The following is a 16,484-nucleotide window of genomic DNA, read 5'->3' on the forward strand; positions in this document are numbered from 1 at the left end:
GACAGGGAAGGGGCTGGGGGAATGATGGAGGGAAGATGGGACAACACTTCACTAAGAAAGAAACTGGTATGTTACAAAGTTATACTTGCCTCTATTAAAATTAAAAGGTAAGACATCTGGAGATAAAATAGTCCAAACAGCATTGCACTCCAGCAGGTATAGCTAAAGATAATTACTTATCAGTTAGGCCTGAAGACCTGGAGATTTATCTATGTCCAATACCTATAGTAGTGACCCAATGCAACATGATTCTTAAAGGTGGGGAATCTCAACTACAGAGAAACAATCACATTTTGTCAGGTACAGGCTAAAACAAAACAGTAGCTGGACTTTAAAAGAACTATAAGAGGAAATTTTAAAAGTAAACCATTCTATATCTCCTCATGTCACAGTCACTGCTACAGAGGTTACTGAAGACAACTTGGTCAGAAATAAGTCTGAAGACACAGGAGTTTCACATGTAAAACAAAACTTTGACTCAGGTAAGTACTCTGCTTTTTAATGTGTATTCACATTAAAAAACTTGAGGCCCCAATTCTCAATGTGTGACCTCAAGTCACAAACAATTCAGGTTAGATGAGGTCAAGAGAAAGGGACCTTATTGACTGGTTTCACATATACACTCACATAAATTATTAGGCTGCAGCATCAAAATTCTGGAGTCAGGGCTCAGCAATCGGTTTTAACAAGTCCTCTAGGTGATTCAGATACATATTAATCTGAGAACCATTGCCTCATGAAATTCTGAAGTGTTCTCAAATGACGCTTTTTCTCTACTGCTCTAAGCGAAGTAGGAAAGAGGGAAATCTGAAATTCATGTAAAATCTGAAATTCATGTAAAATCTGAGTTATCAAAAAAACTTTACATATAAAGAACCATACAGCCTTGAGAAGTATTTTAAAAAAACCTAGGTAATCAAATTTAGCAAACTTCTTTCTTTATTAGCTAGACAGATTCTACTTGCCTTAGGTTTCACAAAGTACTCTAGTAACATCTTTGTTACAGAGAATTAAAACTGATTATATGGCGGGAGGCAGGGCCTGAAGCCTATAATCGTAGCTGCTTGAAGGTGGCTATCGGGAGATCATGGTTGGGAGGGGGGAAAAAAACAAGTTTGAAATTCCATCTCAGCCAATAGATGAGAGAAGTGGACAACTAGCCACATGGGGAAGAACAAATAAAAGAACCACTATCTAGGCCTAGGTATAAAGCAAGACTATGTAACCAATGTAAAAAAGAAGCTGGCAGAGTGGTCAAATGGTAGAGAGTTTGCCTGGCAAATCGCAGTGTATACACCTACATATGTACGTGTGTGTACACACACACACACACACACCAAGTTTATACTGCTTAATAGAATGACAAGCAAGACCACCATACACATATAATAAGTAAATGAATATAAATAATAGATTACACTGCTAATTAGAAAGAAAAAAGTGAAGTTTTAGATCGAAAACTCAGTGGTACCAAGAGATTGCCTAGCATGCTGGAGATGTTGGGCTGATCACCAGCATTGAAAAGAACAAACAAACAAAAAATGGAAATAATAGCATCCCAAAGATTTCAACTTATTAGTATTCAGAAAAACTCAAACACAGTGCCTCAAGATAATTTTTAATACATAAAGATTTAAGACATATCTAAACTGAGGTTCTTTTCACTGACTAGATTTAGATGATGATTTGAAACACATTTAGAAATTATCAACAAAGTATGATATCTTAAACATTTACATGGAAATGAAAGCAAAGTTATAAACCTACAAAGATCCAATCAATTAAAAATATGAAAAAAATTAAGAAAAGATTTTAGGCATATCAAATATACCTATTAATTCACAAATCATACCATTCAACTACTTATAGGATTGTAATGTTTACACTATATATATGAGTCTTACATATATCAATATTTATTTTCAGGAAAAAAATCCACATCAAATATTCTTTATAAAAACCCAAAGTTATGGATACTTTCATGTAAAACCAGAGGTTCTCATTCTGATTTTTATATTTTGTTGACTAACTTAAAGTCATTATTGCTTTATATTTTTAACTTTGACACCTGGTCATTTATAAAACAGAGTCCCCCAAAAAGTACTTTGTTTCTTTTTGTTCTTTGAGACAAGGTCCTGAAATATAGAGGCCAGCTGGCAGGAAACATGAGATTCTTGCTTCAATCTTCCACACCCAGTCCCCAAATATTTTCTTATCTTAAATACTTTTGTTGTTGTTGACTATATGGGTCTTGAACTCAGGATCCTAAGCAGGTACTCTACCATTTGAGTCATGCCCCTAGTCCTTTTTCTTAGGTAATAGGGTTGTTGTTCAGTTTTTGCCTAGGTGGGACTTGAAAGGGATCGTAGTTTGCCTACTGAATAGCTGAAATGACTGGCCAGGTGGAAAATTCTACAATTAATCAGAAAAAGCTGGACATCAAAGTGTGGCTCAATGGTAGATCACTAGCCTTGAGCTAAAACGTCAATCAACAGCATAAGACCCTGAGTTTAAGCCCCATGACCACCACCACCAACAAAAAAGAACAAAAAGAACACATTCTGCAAGAAAATCATTCTGATCTGTAGTCTAAAAGCTCCAAGTGAAAAACCACATTGTTAATCTAAGAATAACTCTAAAAATGTATTTTCAAAATTAAATTGTTAAAAAAATAAAATGTTCACTATCCCCATAATTAACAAAAATTAGCAATGAGACAATGTGATGGCCAGAAGGTGGCATGATAAAGTATTGTTAGTCTCTTAAAAGGTATGGCTGGGACTGTGGCTTAGTGGTAGAGTGCTTACCTAGCATGCATGAAGCCCTGGGTTCAATTCCTTACTACCTCATAAACAGAAAAACTGGAAGTGGCATTGTGGCTGAATGCTAGCCTTAAACAAAAGAAGCTCAAGAACAGAGCCTAGGCCCTGAGTTCAAGCCCTAGGACTGGCCAAAAAAAAAAAGGTTGCCAAGAATCTTTTTTTTGTCAGTGTGGGGCTTGAACTCTGAGCCATCCCTGAGCTCTTCAGCTCAAGGTGAGTGCTCTACCACTTGGGCAACAGCATCATTTCTGGTTTTCTGATAGTTACCTGGAGGTAAGAGTCCCACGGACTTTCCTGCCCGGGCTGGCTTTGAATTGCAATCTTCAGGTCTCAGCCTCTTGAGTAGCTAGGATTACAGGTGTGAGCCTAGTGCCCTGCAAGAATCATTTATTTCAACACACACACACACACACACACACACACACACACACACACACACACACTAATTTTCTTTAAACATGAAATGTTTAAATATTTCTGTGTATTGTGCATGCAACCTGGAGAAGATTAATAGTACAATTATTAAATAATGTACTTTAGTCATTTGAGACATAATGTTACTAAGTGCTTTTTTCCCCATTTTAATCCAATAGAAGACCCAAAGAAAGAAGAATTGATTACTAAAACTTTGGAAAACTCAAGAATTATAAACATAAAAAAAGAAAGTTTGGAAATGGGTAAGACGTTAAATTTAAATAATGCAATCAGTTAGCTTTACATGAGTTCTAGCCAGGTGTGGTAGTACTCTACTGTAATCCTAAAGAGGCAGAAACAAGAGGATCTAAGTTTGTGGGCCTGGCCTACACAGTGAGAACCTGATTCTAAAATAAAGGCTTGAGTTTTAAAAGTCTTACTGGTAACAATACTGCAGTCAACTTAAGAAACTATAGCTAGTCTTAGTCTCCCCCCCCCCCCACACACACTTCTTAGTATAGTTTCAAAAACATTTAGAACTTCCAAGGACAGAAGCATTAGTGACACCACTGAGGCTGTACCAGGTGGTTCCCACACAGCTTCAGGATCTTGTGATTAGAGGGTTGCAATCCTGAGCCAGCATGACCTTGTGGGAGGAAAGCAGGGCCTGAGGGCAGTTCAACCTTTTGATAATGATTTAATCAATCATATCAATAAAAACTGCTTCCTGGTTGATGACACATCTTGTTTCCAATTAGAAAGTATGTGGAAATTTAGTGCAGCGCGCACAAGGCTTGCATTTTTTTTTTTGAGGTCCTAGGATTTGAAGTCAATGCCTCAGGCTTGTTAGGCTCCACTACTTGAATCATATCTACAGCCCTTTCTCCAACTTTGCCTGTAGCTAGCCAGTGGAGCACCATCTTCCGATTTGTGTCTCCCACATAGCTGAGATTACTGGGAGGTCTCACTAACATTCTGCCACAGGACTGGTCTCAAACGTGGATCATACCAATCTCTGCCTCTTTCAAGTAGCTGAGATTAGACTTAGATAGGAAATTACTGATGCACGCAGAGAACTGGAGAGTTCTAGAAACATCAGTTTTAAACTACTATACTATTCTCTAGGAAATGAAGCCACCATGAGTATATACCATCTCAAAAGTGGGGGATAGCCCCTCAGCCCCACGATGTATTCCCTACGTTTAAAATGTTGAATCTTTTTTTTTTTCCTTTCTTTTTGCCAGCCCTGGGGCTTGAACTCAGGGCCTGGGCACTGTTCCTGAGCTTCTTTTGCTCAAGGCTAGCACTCTACCACTTGAGCCATAGCACTACTTCCGGCTTTTTCTGTTCATGTGGTACTGAGGAATTGAACCCTGGGCAAGCACTCTACCACCAACCACATCCCCAGCTCCAAAATGTGGAATCTTAAATGTTCTCTTGATATATCAAGTTTAATATTGCCTGAAAGTAGCTTGCTAAAGGACAGTCTCTATTGTGTATTACCCCAAATGCTTCTTATATATCTAATTTGGTAGAAAATATGGTAAGGAAGGACGGAAAGTATTCTCTCTTCTTACTAAAAGAAATTAGTAAATAATGTAACTTTTGCATTTCTAAAAATCCGATGAAGATCATCTATTATCAGGGAACAATCAATCTGCTTTATTTTTGAAATGCTGAATATAGATTTATGAAAAGTATTTTGACTGTCATACTGAATTTATTATTACTATAATTTTCAGTGTTTTACATGTTTCAAGAAAATAGGATTTAAGAATTAACTATAAGATGAAATTATGTTGATTTAAAGGTTAATAGTCTCTAAATGCTAAAAATCATCAACAGAACTTATTAGTGACCCAGAGGCTGGAAAACACTGGTCTGACAATGAGGTCAGAGTGTTGATACACACATAGTCTGACGAAAAACTAAATCAAATGCTGGATGGGGCCACAAAAAACAAAGAAATATTTAAGGAAACTGCCAGAAAATTAATACAGTTTGGAATATACTAGAAGCGATACACAAAATATAAAATTTTAAATGTGAATATAAAGTTTACAAAAGAAAAACGTTAACCCTGAAAGAAAAATGGGCTTTTTTTGTAATTTTTTATTGTAATTAAGTGATTATATAAATTTCACACATTTCACAGTATTGTGGGATAGTGATATTTAGTTAAAGTCACAAACACAGAAAAATGAGATCATATGAAGAAATTTTAGGCATCCTAAGAGGACTAACTCTTAGAATTACCAAATGGAAATATGGTAACCTTGGAAGTGACTATTCAAAAAAAAAAATCCTAAACTCTTCTCTTGGAAAACTCTTAAGAATAAAATCCTAAAACTGTATTTTTAAGTGGACATTAAAAAAAATTAGAAAACAGCTGGGAAGGTGGCTCAGTGGTAGAGTGTTTGCCTTGCATGCACTCCACATAAGCAGAAAAAGCCAGAAGTGGCACTGTGGCTTAAGAAGTAGAGGGCTAGCCTTGAGCTGAAGAGCTAAGGGACAGCACCCAGGCCCAGAGCTCAGGCCCCACAACCGACCAAAAAAATAAATAAATAAAAAATTAGAAAACATGTCTAATTTGAGTTCCAATTCCTTTCCAAACCTTGTAACCAATATTTCCTAATTCTTCCACTCATCTTTCTTTTTCCAGTTGCTTACATGTTCTCACTTTGGTATACTTGAAGGCTTAAAAACTGTATCAAAAGATGTTACATTCTGGTTTTCCCCCCTATGCTTTTGTTTAAGAATTATCTGAAGGTCACAGTAAAAGCCAAGGAACTTGGAGCAACAAGAGAAAAGTACAAGATGGTAAGAGCCTGAGAAACACCCGTTTTTTTCTACATTGTTATAACTTTGGCTTTGTCCTGATAAGTGATATTTAGTCCTGTCCTTGACAAATTAGTCTAAATACATTTTTCTATGGTCTGTATGAGAAGAGAATGAGAAAATTCTTTTATAGCTCATTAGAAGTAAAAGCAACATTTAAAGTAACTGGATAACCCCTCAGTACAACCTCATAATCATAATAAAATTATATTAGAAAAACAAAAATGGAAACCTATATTAGAAAGACTAATTTTGGTTCTAAATTTTGGTTTCAGCGGGGGCATTAGTGGCTCATGTCTGTAATCCTAGCTAGATCAGGAGGCTGAGATCTGAGGATCAAGATTGGAAGCCAGCCAGGCAGAAAACTTTGAAATTCGGTAATTTGGCATGTATCAGATAATTAGATACGAGGGGAAAAAATACAGACAAGAAAATACACTATGCTGGTTCCCCAGGACCCGTAGTGGGGGGGGGGGGGAGACGGGGGGACGGGTTCCAGGACCTTCCCTTAATGGATACTAACCATGTTCATATAGTCAAGTATCATATAAAAAGTATAAAAATAAAAAAGTATAAAAGTTTGTATTTGCATACAAACTATACATATCCATCTATTTTAAATCATCTCTAGAATATTCATCCAGTAAGAGAATGTAATTGCTATGGAAATAGTTGTTATACAATATTAGTTAGGAAATAAGGACCAGAAAATGTACTGTAAATATAACTCAACAATTTAACAAAAGTATTTCACCTTCAGTTCACTAAAACCATAAGGCAGAACAGATGAATGACTGTAAAGAAAATGCACATGACGAAGCCAGATGCTGGTGGCACAAACAGAAAAACAAACTGTAATTCTATATACTATCTACCAAGACCTGGAAACTTACATTTTAGAAACTACCATTAAGAATAGTTAAAAAAAAAAATTTTTTTTTTTTGGGTCCTGTCGTGGGACCTGAACTCTGGGCCTGGGTGCTGTCCCTCAGCTCTTCAGCTCAAGGCTAGCACTCTACCACTTGAGCTACAGCGCCACTTCCGGCTTTTTTCTTTTTGCTTATGTGGTGCTGAGGAATCGAACCCAGGGCCTCATGCATACAATGCAAGCGCTCTACCACTGAGCCACCTTCCCAGCCCAGTTAAAAATTTTTTTTAAAAAGCTGGGCATCTGTCCCTCATGCCTATAATCCTATCTACTCAGGAGATCTGAGGATTACAGTTCAGAGCCAGCCCAGGCAGGAAAGTCCATGAGACTCTCATCTCCAATTAACTACCAGAAAACCGGAAGTGGAACTGTGGCTCAAGTGGTAGAGCACTCACCTTGAGCTGAAGAGCTCAAACCCCACGACCAACCAAAAAAAGAAAAAAAGAAAAGAAAATGCACATAGCAGATAATCAGAAAACCTGAGTCCTGCTGCCTATATCCTACTAAGAAGGCTGAGATCTGGGGATCGTGGTTCAAAGCCAGCCCAGGCAGCAAAGTCCCCAGGATACTCTTAGTCCCAATTAACCACTCAAAAATTTGAAGTGTACCGGTGGCTCAAAGTGGTAAGCAGAGCTCTAGCCTTGAGTAAAAAAACTCAGGGAGGGCTGAGAAGGTGGCTCAGTGGTTAAAGCGCTTGCCTTGCATGCCTGAGGCCCTGGGTTCGATTCCTCAGCACCACATAAGAAAAAAGCCGGAAGTGGCGCTGTGGCTCAAGTGGTAGAGCGCTAGCCTTGAGCTGAAGAGCTGAGGGACAGCGCCCAGGCCCAGAGTTCAGGCACCATGACCGGACCCAAAAAAAAAAAAAAAAACAAAAAACTCAGGGATAGCACCCAGGCCTTGAGTTCAAGCCCCACAACCAGAAAAGGAAGGGAGGAAGGGAGGGAGGGAGGGAAGGGAAGGGAAGGGAAGGGAAGGGAAGGGAAGAGAAGGGAAGAGAAGGGAAGGGACACAGAGAAAAAAATACAGAAAGGAAAATACATTATGCTGGTTCCCCAGGACCCTTAGTGTGGGGGGTGTTCCAGGACCTCCAAGAGGGAGGGAGGGAGGGAAAGAAAGGAGAGATTAGAAAGAAAACCAGAGTTTTTGTCTCTTTCATAAGTCAATAAAGACAACCATTATATTTCTCTGAATTTCTATGACAATCCAGCTTTCGTGTTTTATAGATTCACTGGGCAAACACAAATACCTGAAAAGCTAAATAAAGTATTTTTAATATAATAAACACACCAAGTGACAATCACCAAAGTAAAAAATAAACAGCATTCTGGAGGCTGAGGCAGAAAGATTACAAGTTTGAGGCCAGCCTTGGCTACACAGTAAGACTGTCTCAAAAAAAAAAGTCAAATAAAATTATCAGGTCCCCAATAACTAAATCTCCTCCTATAAAGATTAACACTACTTTGGCTATTACCTATAGATTAGTTTTGGGTTGTACCTGTTTTGTTGTTGTTGTTGTTTTTTAATATAGCATTAGCTTCTAAATGTCAGCTTCTTTCATGCAACATTGATTCATTTATAATTTTACTTGTAATGTCTTGTTTTCCGTTTTTGGGTTTGATTTTTTTCCCCCCGATCATGATGCTTGAACTCAGGGACTGGGTGTTGTCACTAGGCTTTTTTGCTCAAGACTAGTGCTCCACAACTTTGAACAACAGCCACTTCCAGTTTTCTGGTGGTTAAGTGGAGGTAAGAATCTTATAGACTTTCCTGTCCAGGATGGCGTTGATCCACAATCCTCAGATCTCAGCTTCCTGAGTTGCTAGGATTACAGGCATGAGCCACCAGCACCCTGCTAATTTTTTCTTTCAAAACAGCTATGGAATATCCTTTATAGGAATACACGTTCCATTAAAAAAAAATCTAGTCCCTTGTTGGACATTCCAATTGTTATTAGACTGGAACTGTTCTGAAAAACTTAAAATGTCTCTCAATGAACATATGCACATATTTCTGCTGAGTATATATCCAAGAATAGGATATAGGATCATAGGGCATGCTTATAATTCCGGTACTGTTCTAGACACTTTACCTGTATTAATGAATATAGACACTATCACAACTCAATTAAGTGTGACCATCAGTCATATCTGCTTTATAGAGGAAGAAACAGAGGCTTAGAGAAGCTTGTGCTTTTGACCCAAGGGCTATGTTACCTCTTTGTGAGGGAAGAAGCCACATCTACACTGTGTAATACAGTATCCACCAGGGCCTATATGTATATAATAGGAGTTCAACGAATGTTCAATAGTCAGATACTGCCTAGCAACTTTCAGTCAATGGTAAGATAAACAAATACCACGGTGGTTTCCTAAATAATCACTACCAAGCAGTGACTTTGTAGTCATCATGTTATAGGGCAAAGCAATATTCATGTGCTTATGGAAGCAATAAGTATAAACAATCCTGCACTGCCAGTCATATAAAGTACAACACAACTACTAGGTATAGTATGCAATACTTGATTACTGTTATGGCTTATGTGTTCACTATAGTATACTTTTCTGCATTAAAGTGGTCTTCTTTCTTTTCCTCCCCCCTCCCTTCTCTCTCTCTCTCTCTCCCTGCCTTCTCTCTGCTTTGCCAGTCAGTCCTCGGGCTGTAATTCAGGGCCTGGATATTGTCCTTGAGCTTTTTTGCTCAAGTCAAGTGAACTACTTGAGCAACTTGAGCTACTTGAGCTCCACTTCCAGCTTTTTTGTGTGGTTAATTGGAGATAAGAGTCTCATGGACACTCCTGCCCAAACCACAGCTCAGCAGTCTGAGTAGCTAGGATTACAGTCATAAGCTACCAGTGCCTGGCTCTTACATACATGTATTTTAAAAAGTCTACTGTTAGACAGTATGTTAGGTTACCCTGACAGCAGCCCCATATAGTTCATGTTTACTGTCTTCTGACTGCAGCAATGGCTCTCATTGGATTATTGAACTATACCACATAGGCTTGTGTAAATACAGCTAGGATCCCATGACAACAAAATGGCCTATTGATATATTTTCCAGAACACCTATCCCTGTGGTTAAGTGACACAAGACTTACAGGAGAGTAACAAGAACTCCATCTTCCCTTTTACTCCTTTGAAAGTCATTTTATTACAAATGAGTTGCAAATTGTGTATTTCCATTTTGGATATAAATACAAGTCAAATGAGATGTCACTGTTTATTGCTCCTCTTAATACCAGTGGCTATGCTATGGAAAAGGAAAATGCTAAAGGTTTACTCACCTGAAAGTGTCATTCGGAATGCACTAAATTTTAGTATTCAGATTTTAAAATATGTAACATCAGGAAGTGGCACTGTGGCTCAAGCGGTAAAGCACTCGCCTTGAGCTGGGACAGCGCCCACGCCCAGAGTTCAAGCCCCACCAACTGACCAAAAAAAAAAGTAACATTACCCCAAGAGATGAAAAAAGACTCAGAAGCTAGAAGATTAAGTTGCTATTACTGGGAAACTATATTCCAAGTGTATGTTAAAGGCTCTCCCCAGTTTGACTAGAATGACAAAGCAGTGGTACTCTTGAGACTTTGAGGGAAAGGGAAGGGATGAGCACAGATAAATTCTATTTCAGATATATGCATAAAGTTTTTTTTTAAATAGTTGATACCAGAAGAATAAAACATTTAGTGTTTTAAATAAAGGATCATTAAATTACAAAAGTCAATGGTCTATGAAAATTGAACAATGTAACCTGCTGAGGTTGACTGAAGGTGATTGATTGGAGTAAACCCCCTTACACACTGCATAACTATTATAAACTAATAAAAAAAAGTTACTGATAAAACCTTTCAAAATCAAAGGACATGCATATATCCAGTTACCTTTATAAACATTTTACATTATAATATAGGAATACTTTGTGTTTCTAGCACAACTTGTTCTTTCTATAATTAGCAAGGACAGTTTTAAAATTAATAACTTCCTCAAACCAAAAAATCACTTAGGTAGATATAAGATTTAGATTGAGAGGATGAATAAGTAAAACCCTTGCTAGGTGCTGGTGGCTCACATTTGTAATCAATCCTACCTTCTCAGAAGGCTAAGATCTAAGGATCAAAGCCAACCTGGGAAGGAGAAGTTGATAATACTTTCATTTCTAATCAACCAGAAAAAAAGCCAGAGGCAGTGGCATGGCTCAAGTGGCAGAGTAACAGCTACAAGAGAAAAAAACCAAGCCAGAGTACAAGGCCTGAGTTCAAGTCCAAGTACTGTCCCCTACCATCTCCCCTAGCCCCCCCAAGCCCTCATGTAAATGAATACTATATATTTATCCTGTCCCTAAAGATAGAAATCAAAGTAAGTTATCTCTAGTCTTGATTTGGCAACTCTAATCAAGTTCTCTGCTAATGTCCTACTGTGTTACACTAAATGAAGATCATGGGGAGCTGCTTTCATAGGTTTGTCTAAGTGCTTTTCTTTTTTAGAAGTGTCTTTTAAAAGATAATATCACATGCTCTATTTGCAGAACCAGTGTCCACAACTCTTAAGAAAACTGCTCCTAAGGTCATTACAAATCAATTTCCTCACCACAGAATAAGAGAACCAAAAGATTTCACAGTTTGTGTCTTCAGAAAAGACACTCAACTTCACCAGGTAAATTTTTACAATTTTTTAGAAATAGTATAAAAGTGTCTATCAGTTGTTAGGTTCAATTCCAAACTTAAGAGAAATGATAAACTTCTTAATAAGAGGGGTATGCTCATCAACTAACTAACCACGTTCAAGTTTAAGAGTCTGTTTTCACAGGGCCCAGGTGGCTCACGCCTGTAATCCTAGTTACTCAGAGGCTGAGATCTGAGAATCCCAGTTGAAAGCCATCCCAGGCAGGAAAGTCGTGAGACTCTTTCTCCAATAAACATCTAGAAAACCGGAAGTGGCACTGTGGCTCAAGTTGTAGAGTGCTCACCTAGAGCTTAAGAGCTCAGGGACAGTGCCCAAGCCCAGAGTTCAAGCCCCACGACCAACCGGGGAAAAAAAGTCTGTTTTCTATTGCTTAAAAAAATACCTGAAGGGCCAGGTGCTGGTGGTGCATGTCTGTAATCCTAGCTACTAAGGAGGCTGAGAGCTGAGGACTGAGGTTCAAAGCCAGCCCAGGCAGGAAAGTCCCAGAGATCTCCGATTAACCACCCCCAAAAGCAGGAAGTAGAGGTGTGGCTCTAGTGTTAGACCACTCCAAAGCCTGGAGCACAAAAGCTTAGGGACAACACTTAGACCCTGAGTTCAAGGACTAGCACAATAATAATAACAATAATACCTGAAGTGATGTAGTTTTGTTTTGTTTTTTTATAAAATTCATTTAGCTTTCAGTTTGGGAGGCTGGAAGTTCAGGATCAGGAAACTCCATCAGTTCAGTCTCTACCCAGGGCTTCTTATGTTACAAATATACCCAGGAGTCACAAGACAGACATGAAAACAGAGAATTGTCTTAGAAAAGCAAAATTTACTTCTGCAGGTTGGTGACACATCAGCTAAAACAGTGCTAACACACTGAGGACAAATTTCCTGTAAATGAGCCCTCTGAGTATAATTCAAATTACAAACCATAAAATCAAGGAAAGGCTAACCAGCGTAGTGGTGGTAGTTGGAATGGGGATACAGGTAGGAGGATTTCAAGTTTGAGGCCAACCCGGGCAAAGTTAGCAATACCCAATCTTAAAACTTAAGTAAAAACAAAAGGCCTGGGGGCATAGTTCAATTAGTAGCCACTTCCCTATCATGAGGCCTTGGGTTCAATCCCTAAGGGTTAGAGGAAGCTAACCACCTGATTCATGGCATAAATATATAAAATAAATGTTCATTATATTTGGGACTTAGTCCTTTGGCTTTTGTCTTATTTCTGAGACTGGGTCTCATGCTACCTTTGGCCCATACTGGCCTTTAACTCAAATCCTTCTATGTCCATGTTCTGATTAGTAATGCATCACGCTGCCTAGCCCTCTTTTATAGAATCTTCAAATAGGTCAAAAACAGTCTATACTCCATAAAATCTAATTAGGATGCAAAGATAAAGCTCTCTAACCTTTTAAGGGTGTCTGTTCAGAATCTGCTAACTACTAAACTGGTGTTTTCAGGACCAAAGAGCATCTGGTGACTCTAGGAATGTAGCATGAGCACATCCACACACAGTTTACTGCTAAGGAGACAGCTTGCTCCTTCTGACAGAAAGCAGAGCTACAGAATAAAGCTGCAAATAGCCAGAACAACAAAAAGTAATCCTGGATGAACCCATCTAATTAAGTATGGGCTGCAGGACTGTTTAATAAATGATGCCCCACATTTGTTTTTGTATTAAACATAACTTTTAGGTATGCAGAAATGATAGAAATCAGTCTTAAAAAATTCCATGTGTTAAAAAAATGTAGTGTGTAAAATACAAATTACTTCATTGAAGAGGGAAAATACTGGGCTGGAAAATCTCCCTAAGAGGTGAAAAACTGCTTGCCATGTAAAAGGCCCTGGGTTTGATCCCAAGAACTCCAAAGGAAAGAAAAAAGAGAAAGAAAAAAGAGACAAAGACCTATTCTTTTTTTTTTTTTAAACAGCTTTATTTATTTTTTTTTTTTTTTGGGGTCTGGTCGTGGGTCCTGAACTGTGCCTCGGCGCTGTCCCTCAGCTCTTCAGCTCAAGACTAGGGTTCTACCACTTGAGCCACAGCGCCACTTCTGGCTTTTTTTCTTTTTGCTTATGTGGTACTGAGGAATCGAACCCAGGGCCTCAGGCATGCAAGGCAAGTGCTCTACCACTGAGCCACCTTCCCAGCCAAAGACCTATTCTTTTAACTAGCCATTGAGTAAATGACAGTGGAACCTCTGGCAACAAATCACCACTTACTAAGGTAAGTGTAAATAACTAACTCCATTGATAATTAAGCTATGACCACCTATCTAGACTTCCAGTTTTGATATTCCTCTGTTCAAGGTCCTATTAGTGTGGGGTTGAGTGGGAGAGGGCAAGCCAAGAAAGCGAGCAAGCTAAGCATGAAGCACTGAGCCTAAACCATAGTACCATTAAGAATAATAATGGTGATAATAATAATACACTATCTCTTGGGACTGGGAGTACAATACAGTGGTAGAGTGTGATTAGCATAGGTTCAAGGCCTCTGTTCAATCCCCAACAGCCCCCCCCCCAAATTAGTTCTTAATCTTTCTCTCTCTTTTTTTTTTCTTACCTCTTTAGTGAAGTAAACAATTTATCCTACCTTCCAGATACATGGGAAGTTCTCTCAAAGACTGTGAACTCTGTTCATTTAAAAATCTGAATTATGCTAGATGTAGATAGCTCATATCTATAATCCTGAGTATCCAAGAGACTGAGATCAAGAGGACTGTGGTTCAAAGCCAGCATGGACAGTCAAATCCAAGAGATTTATCTTCACTTTACCAGGAAAAAGCTGGAAATGGAGGTGAAGTGTAAGTGGTAGAGTGCCAGTTTACAGTGAAAAAGCCAAGCAAGAGTACCAGACCCTGGGCTCAAGCCCAGCTATCTGCATAAATTAATTAAATTTCAGAAAGGAAAACTGAATTAGATAGGAGTTGGGGGTGGGGGGACAGAGGGGTGGTGATGGGAAAGGATGATAAGGGAAAACAAAGGAGGAGGCAACAATGCTTGATAAGACATGCACTCATGGGTTGGGAAGGTGGCTCAGTGGTAAAGTGCTTGCCTTGCATGCATGAGGCCCTGGGTTCCATTCCCCAGCACCACATAAGCAAAAAGAAAAAAAGCCGGAAGTGGTGCTGTGGCTCAAGTGGTAGAGCACTAGCCTTGAGCTGAAGAGCTGAGGGACAGTGCCAGACCCAGAGTTCAGGCCCCACAACCAGACCCCTCTCCCCCCCAGAAAAAAGAAATGCATTCATTACCTTGCCCATGTAATTGTAACCCCTCTGTACGGTATTTTTCACAATAAAAAAAGAAAAAGAAAAAAATACATACTCAACCCCCCCCCCCCAAAAAAGATAGGAGTTGGGGTAAGCAGCAGCCCCAGCTTGGTAGGACTTAATGACTCTTGCCACTGTCTGAAAATTAAGCTAAATAAGGTTAACTTTCAACACTAGTCTTCTAACAAAGACTATAGAATCAGCTTAATACAATTTACTGTCACATACTCTCTTATCTGTTTTGTGTTTTTTGTGTGTGTGCCTGTCTTGAAGCCTGAACTGGGCCCTGTTCCTGGGCTTTTGTGCTCCATAGCGCTCTACTACTACAGCCACATCTCCACTTCCAGCTTTTTGGTATTTAATATAAGAGTCTGCTGGACATTCTTGCCTTGTCTGGCTTTGAATTGTGATCCTGACATCTAAGCTTCCTATATAGCTAGGATCATGGGCCATAAACCACTGGTACCCAGCCCTCCCTTATCTTTAATGCCTTTATCATATGCTAACCTCATAATTCTCCCATGATAAAAGCAACAGCAGGAAACACATAAATAAGGCCTCCTAATGTTTAAAGGGAAGAAGACTAGGTAATGAACTCTTAGTATTTTTGACTAAAATGTAAATCTAGTTTTAAAAAATAAAGCCAGTCCATATATTTCCTTCAGATCACTAGTTCCATTTCTACTCATCCTAGTGGAATACTCAAAATAACTTCTAAAAATGTTATAAAGCAATGTTTATAACAACCACATATTCTCTTGGATTATATATCTAATCCTTTCAATAAATGGTTTTCAAATGAGAAATATGGTTAACCCACAATTCTCCAAGAATAGGAATGTCCAAAATGTGAAACTCTAAAAAGAGCAAAAAGTTTGGTGAAAGAATGCTGCAGCTCTGCTGCTAAATATGTCTAGTTCCTTTAGTGTTTTGGAAGTTGTTACAACATTGCCTATGTTAACATGTAAGAGACAATCAAACCTAGGTTTGCATTTCTTAGCTCAACAGAATCCTCTATACCAATTTCCAGTTAAGTCAAGTAACTAGAGACAGAGCTCATGGAAGCAAAGGTGTATTTTTTTTTTTTTTACCTAGAAGGGGTCTCTCAGTCTTCCAGCAATCTGGTAAAGCATGACAAACAAACGTTACTTCCATTTTAAATAAGTGTGGATTTGTGGTATCTTATGACCTCTTAAAACTCCTAATTTACAAATGTTAGTTAACCAATGAATCTGTTCCCAGTTTGTTTTCGGTTAACTTTTTTTTTTTTTGGGTCCGGTGGTGGGGCCTGAACTCTGTCCCTCAGCTCTTCAGCTCAAGGCTAGTGCTCTACCACTTGAGCCACAGCGCCACATCCAGGCTTTTTTCCTTTTGCTTATGTGGTGCTGAGGAATCGAACCCAGGGCCACATGCGTGCAAGGCAAGCGCTCTACCACTAAGCCACCTTCCCAGCCCCTCGGTTAAGTTATAAGGATTCTACTATCGTGGCTCCTTTTGAACTTCAACTAGTCCTGTTTTCCAGGATCTAAATTCTAGGATCCCTCAGTCC

General features: G+C 38.8%; 2 protein-coding genes across 2 annotated transcripts in view; one reads left to right on the plus strand and one right to left on the minus strand.

Annotated features, from left to right (window-relative positions):
- Ppat (phosphoribosyl pyrophosphate amidotransferase) overlaps window positions 1–16,484 on the minus strand; it is a 42,061-nt gene that overhangs the window by 24,816 nt on the left and 761 nt on the right. The gene's annotated exons all lie outside the window — the stretch shown is intronic.
- Paics (phosphoribosylaminoimidazole carboxylase and phosphoribosylaminoimidazolesuccinocarboxamide synthase) overlaps window positions 1–16,484 on the plus strand; it is a 39,722-nt gene that overhangs the window by 5,497 nt on the left and 17,741 nt on the right. The window contains 3 exon segments of the mRNA XM_042678075.1: window positions 3,416–3,499; window positions 5,994–6,056; window positions 11,524–11,651. Of these exon segments, the coding sequence (XP_042534009.1) occupies window positions 3,416–3,499; window positions 5,994–6,056; window positions 11,524–11,651 (275 nt within the window).

This window comes from Dipodomys spectabilis, unplaced genomic scaffold (genome assembly GCF_019054845.1).
Source record: "Dipodomys spectabilis isolate Male_0828 unplaced genomic scaffold, ASM1905484v1 ptg000043l, whole genome shotgun sequence".
In the NCBI taxonomy this organism is placed as follows: domain Eukaryota; kingdom Metazoa; phylum Chordata; class Mammalia; order Rodentia; family Heteromyidae; genus Dipodomys; species Dipodomys spectabilis.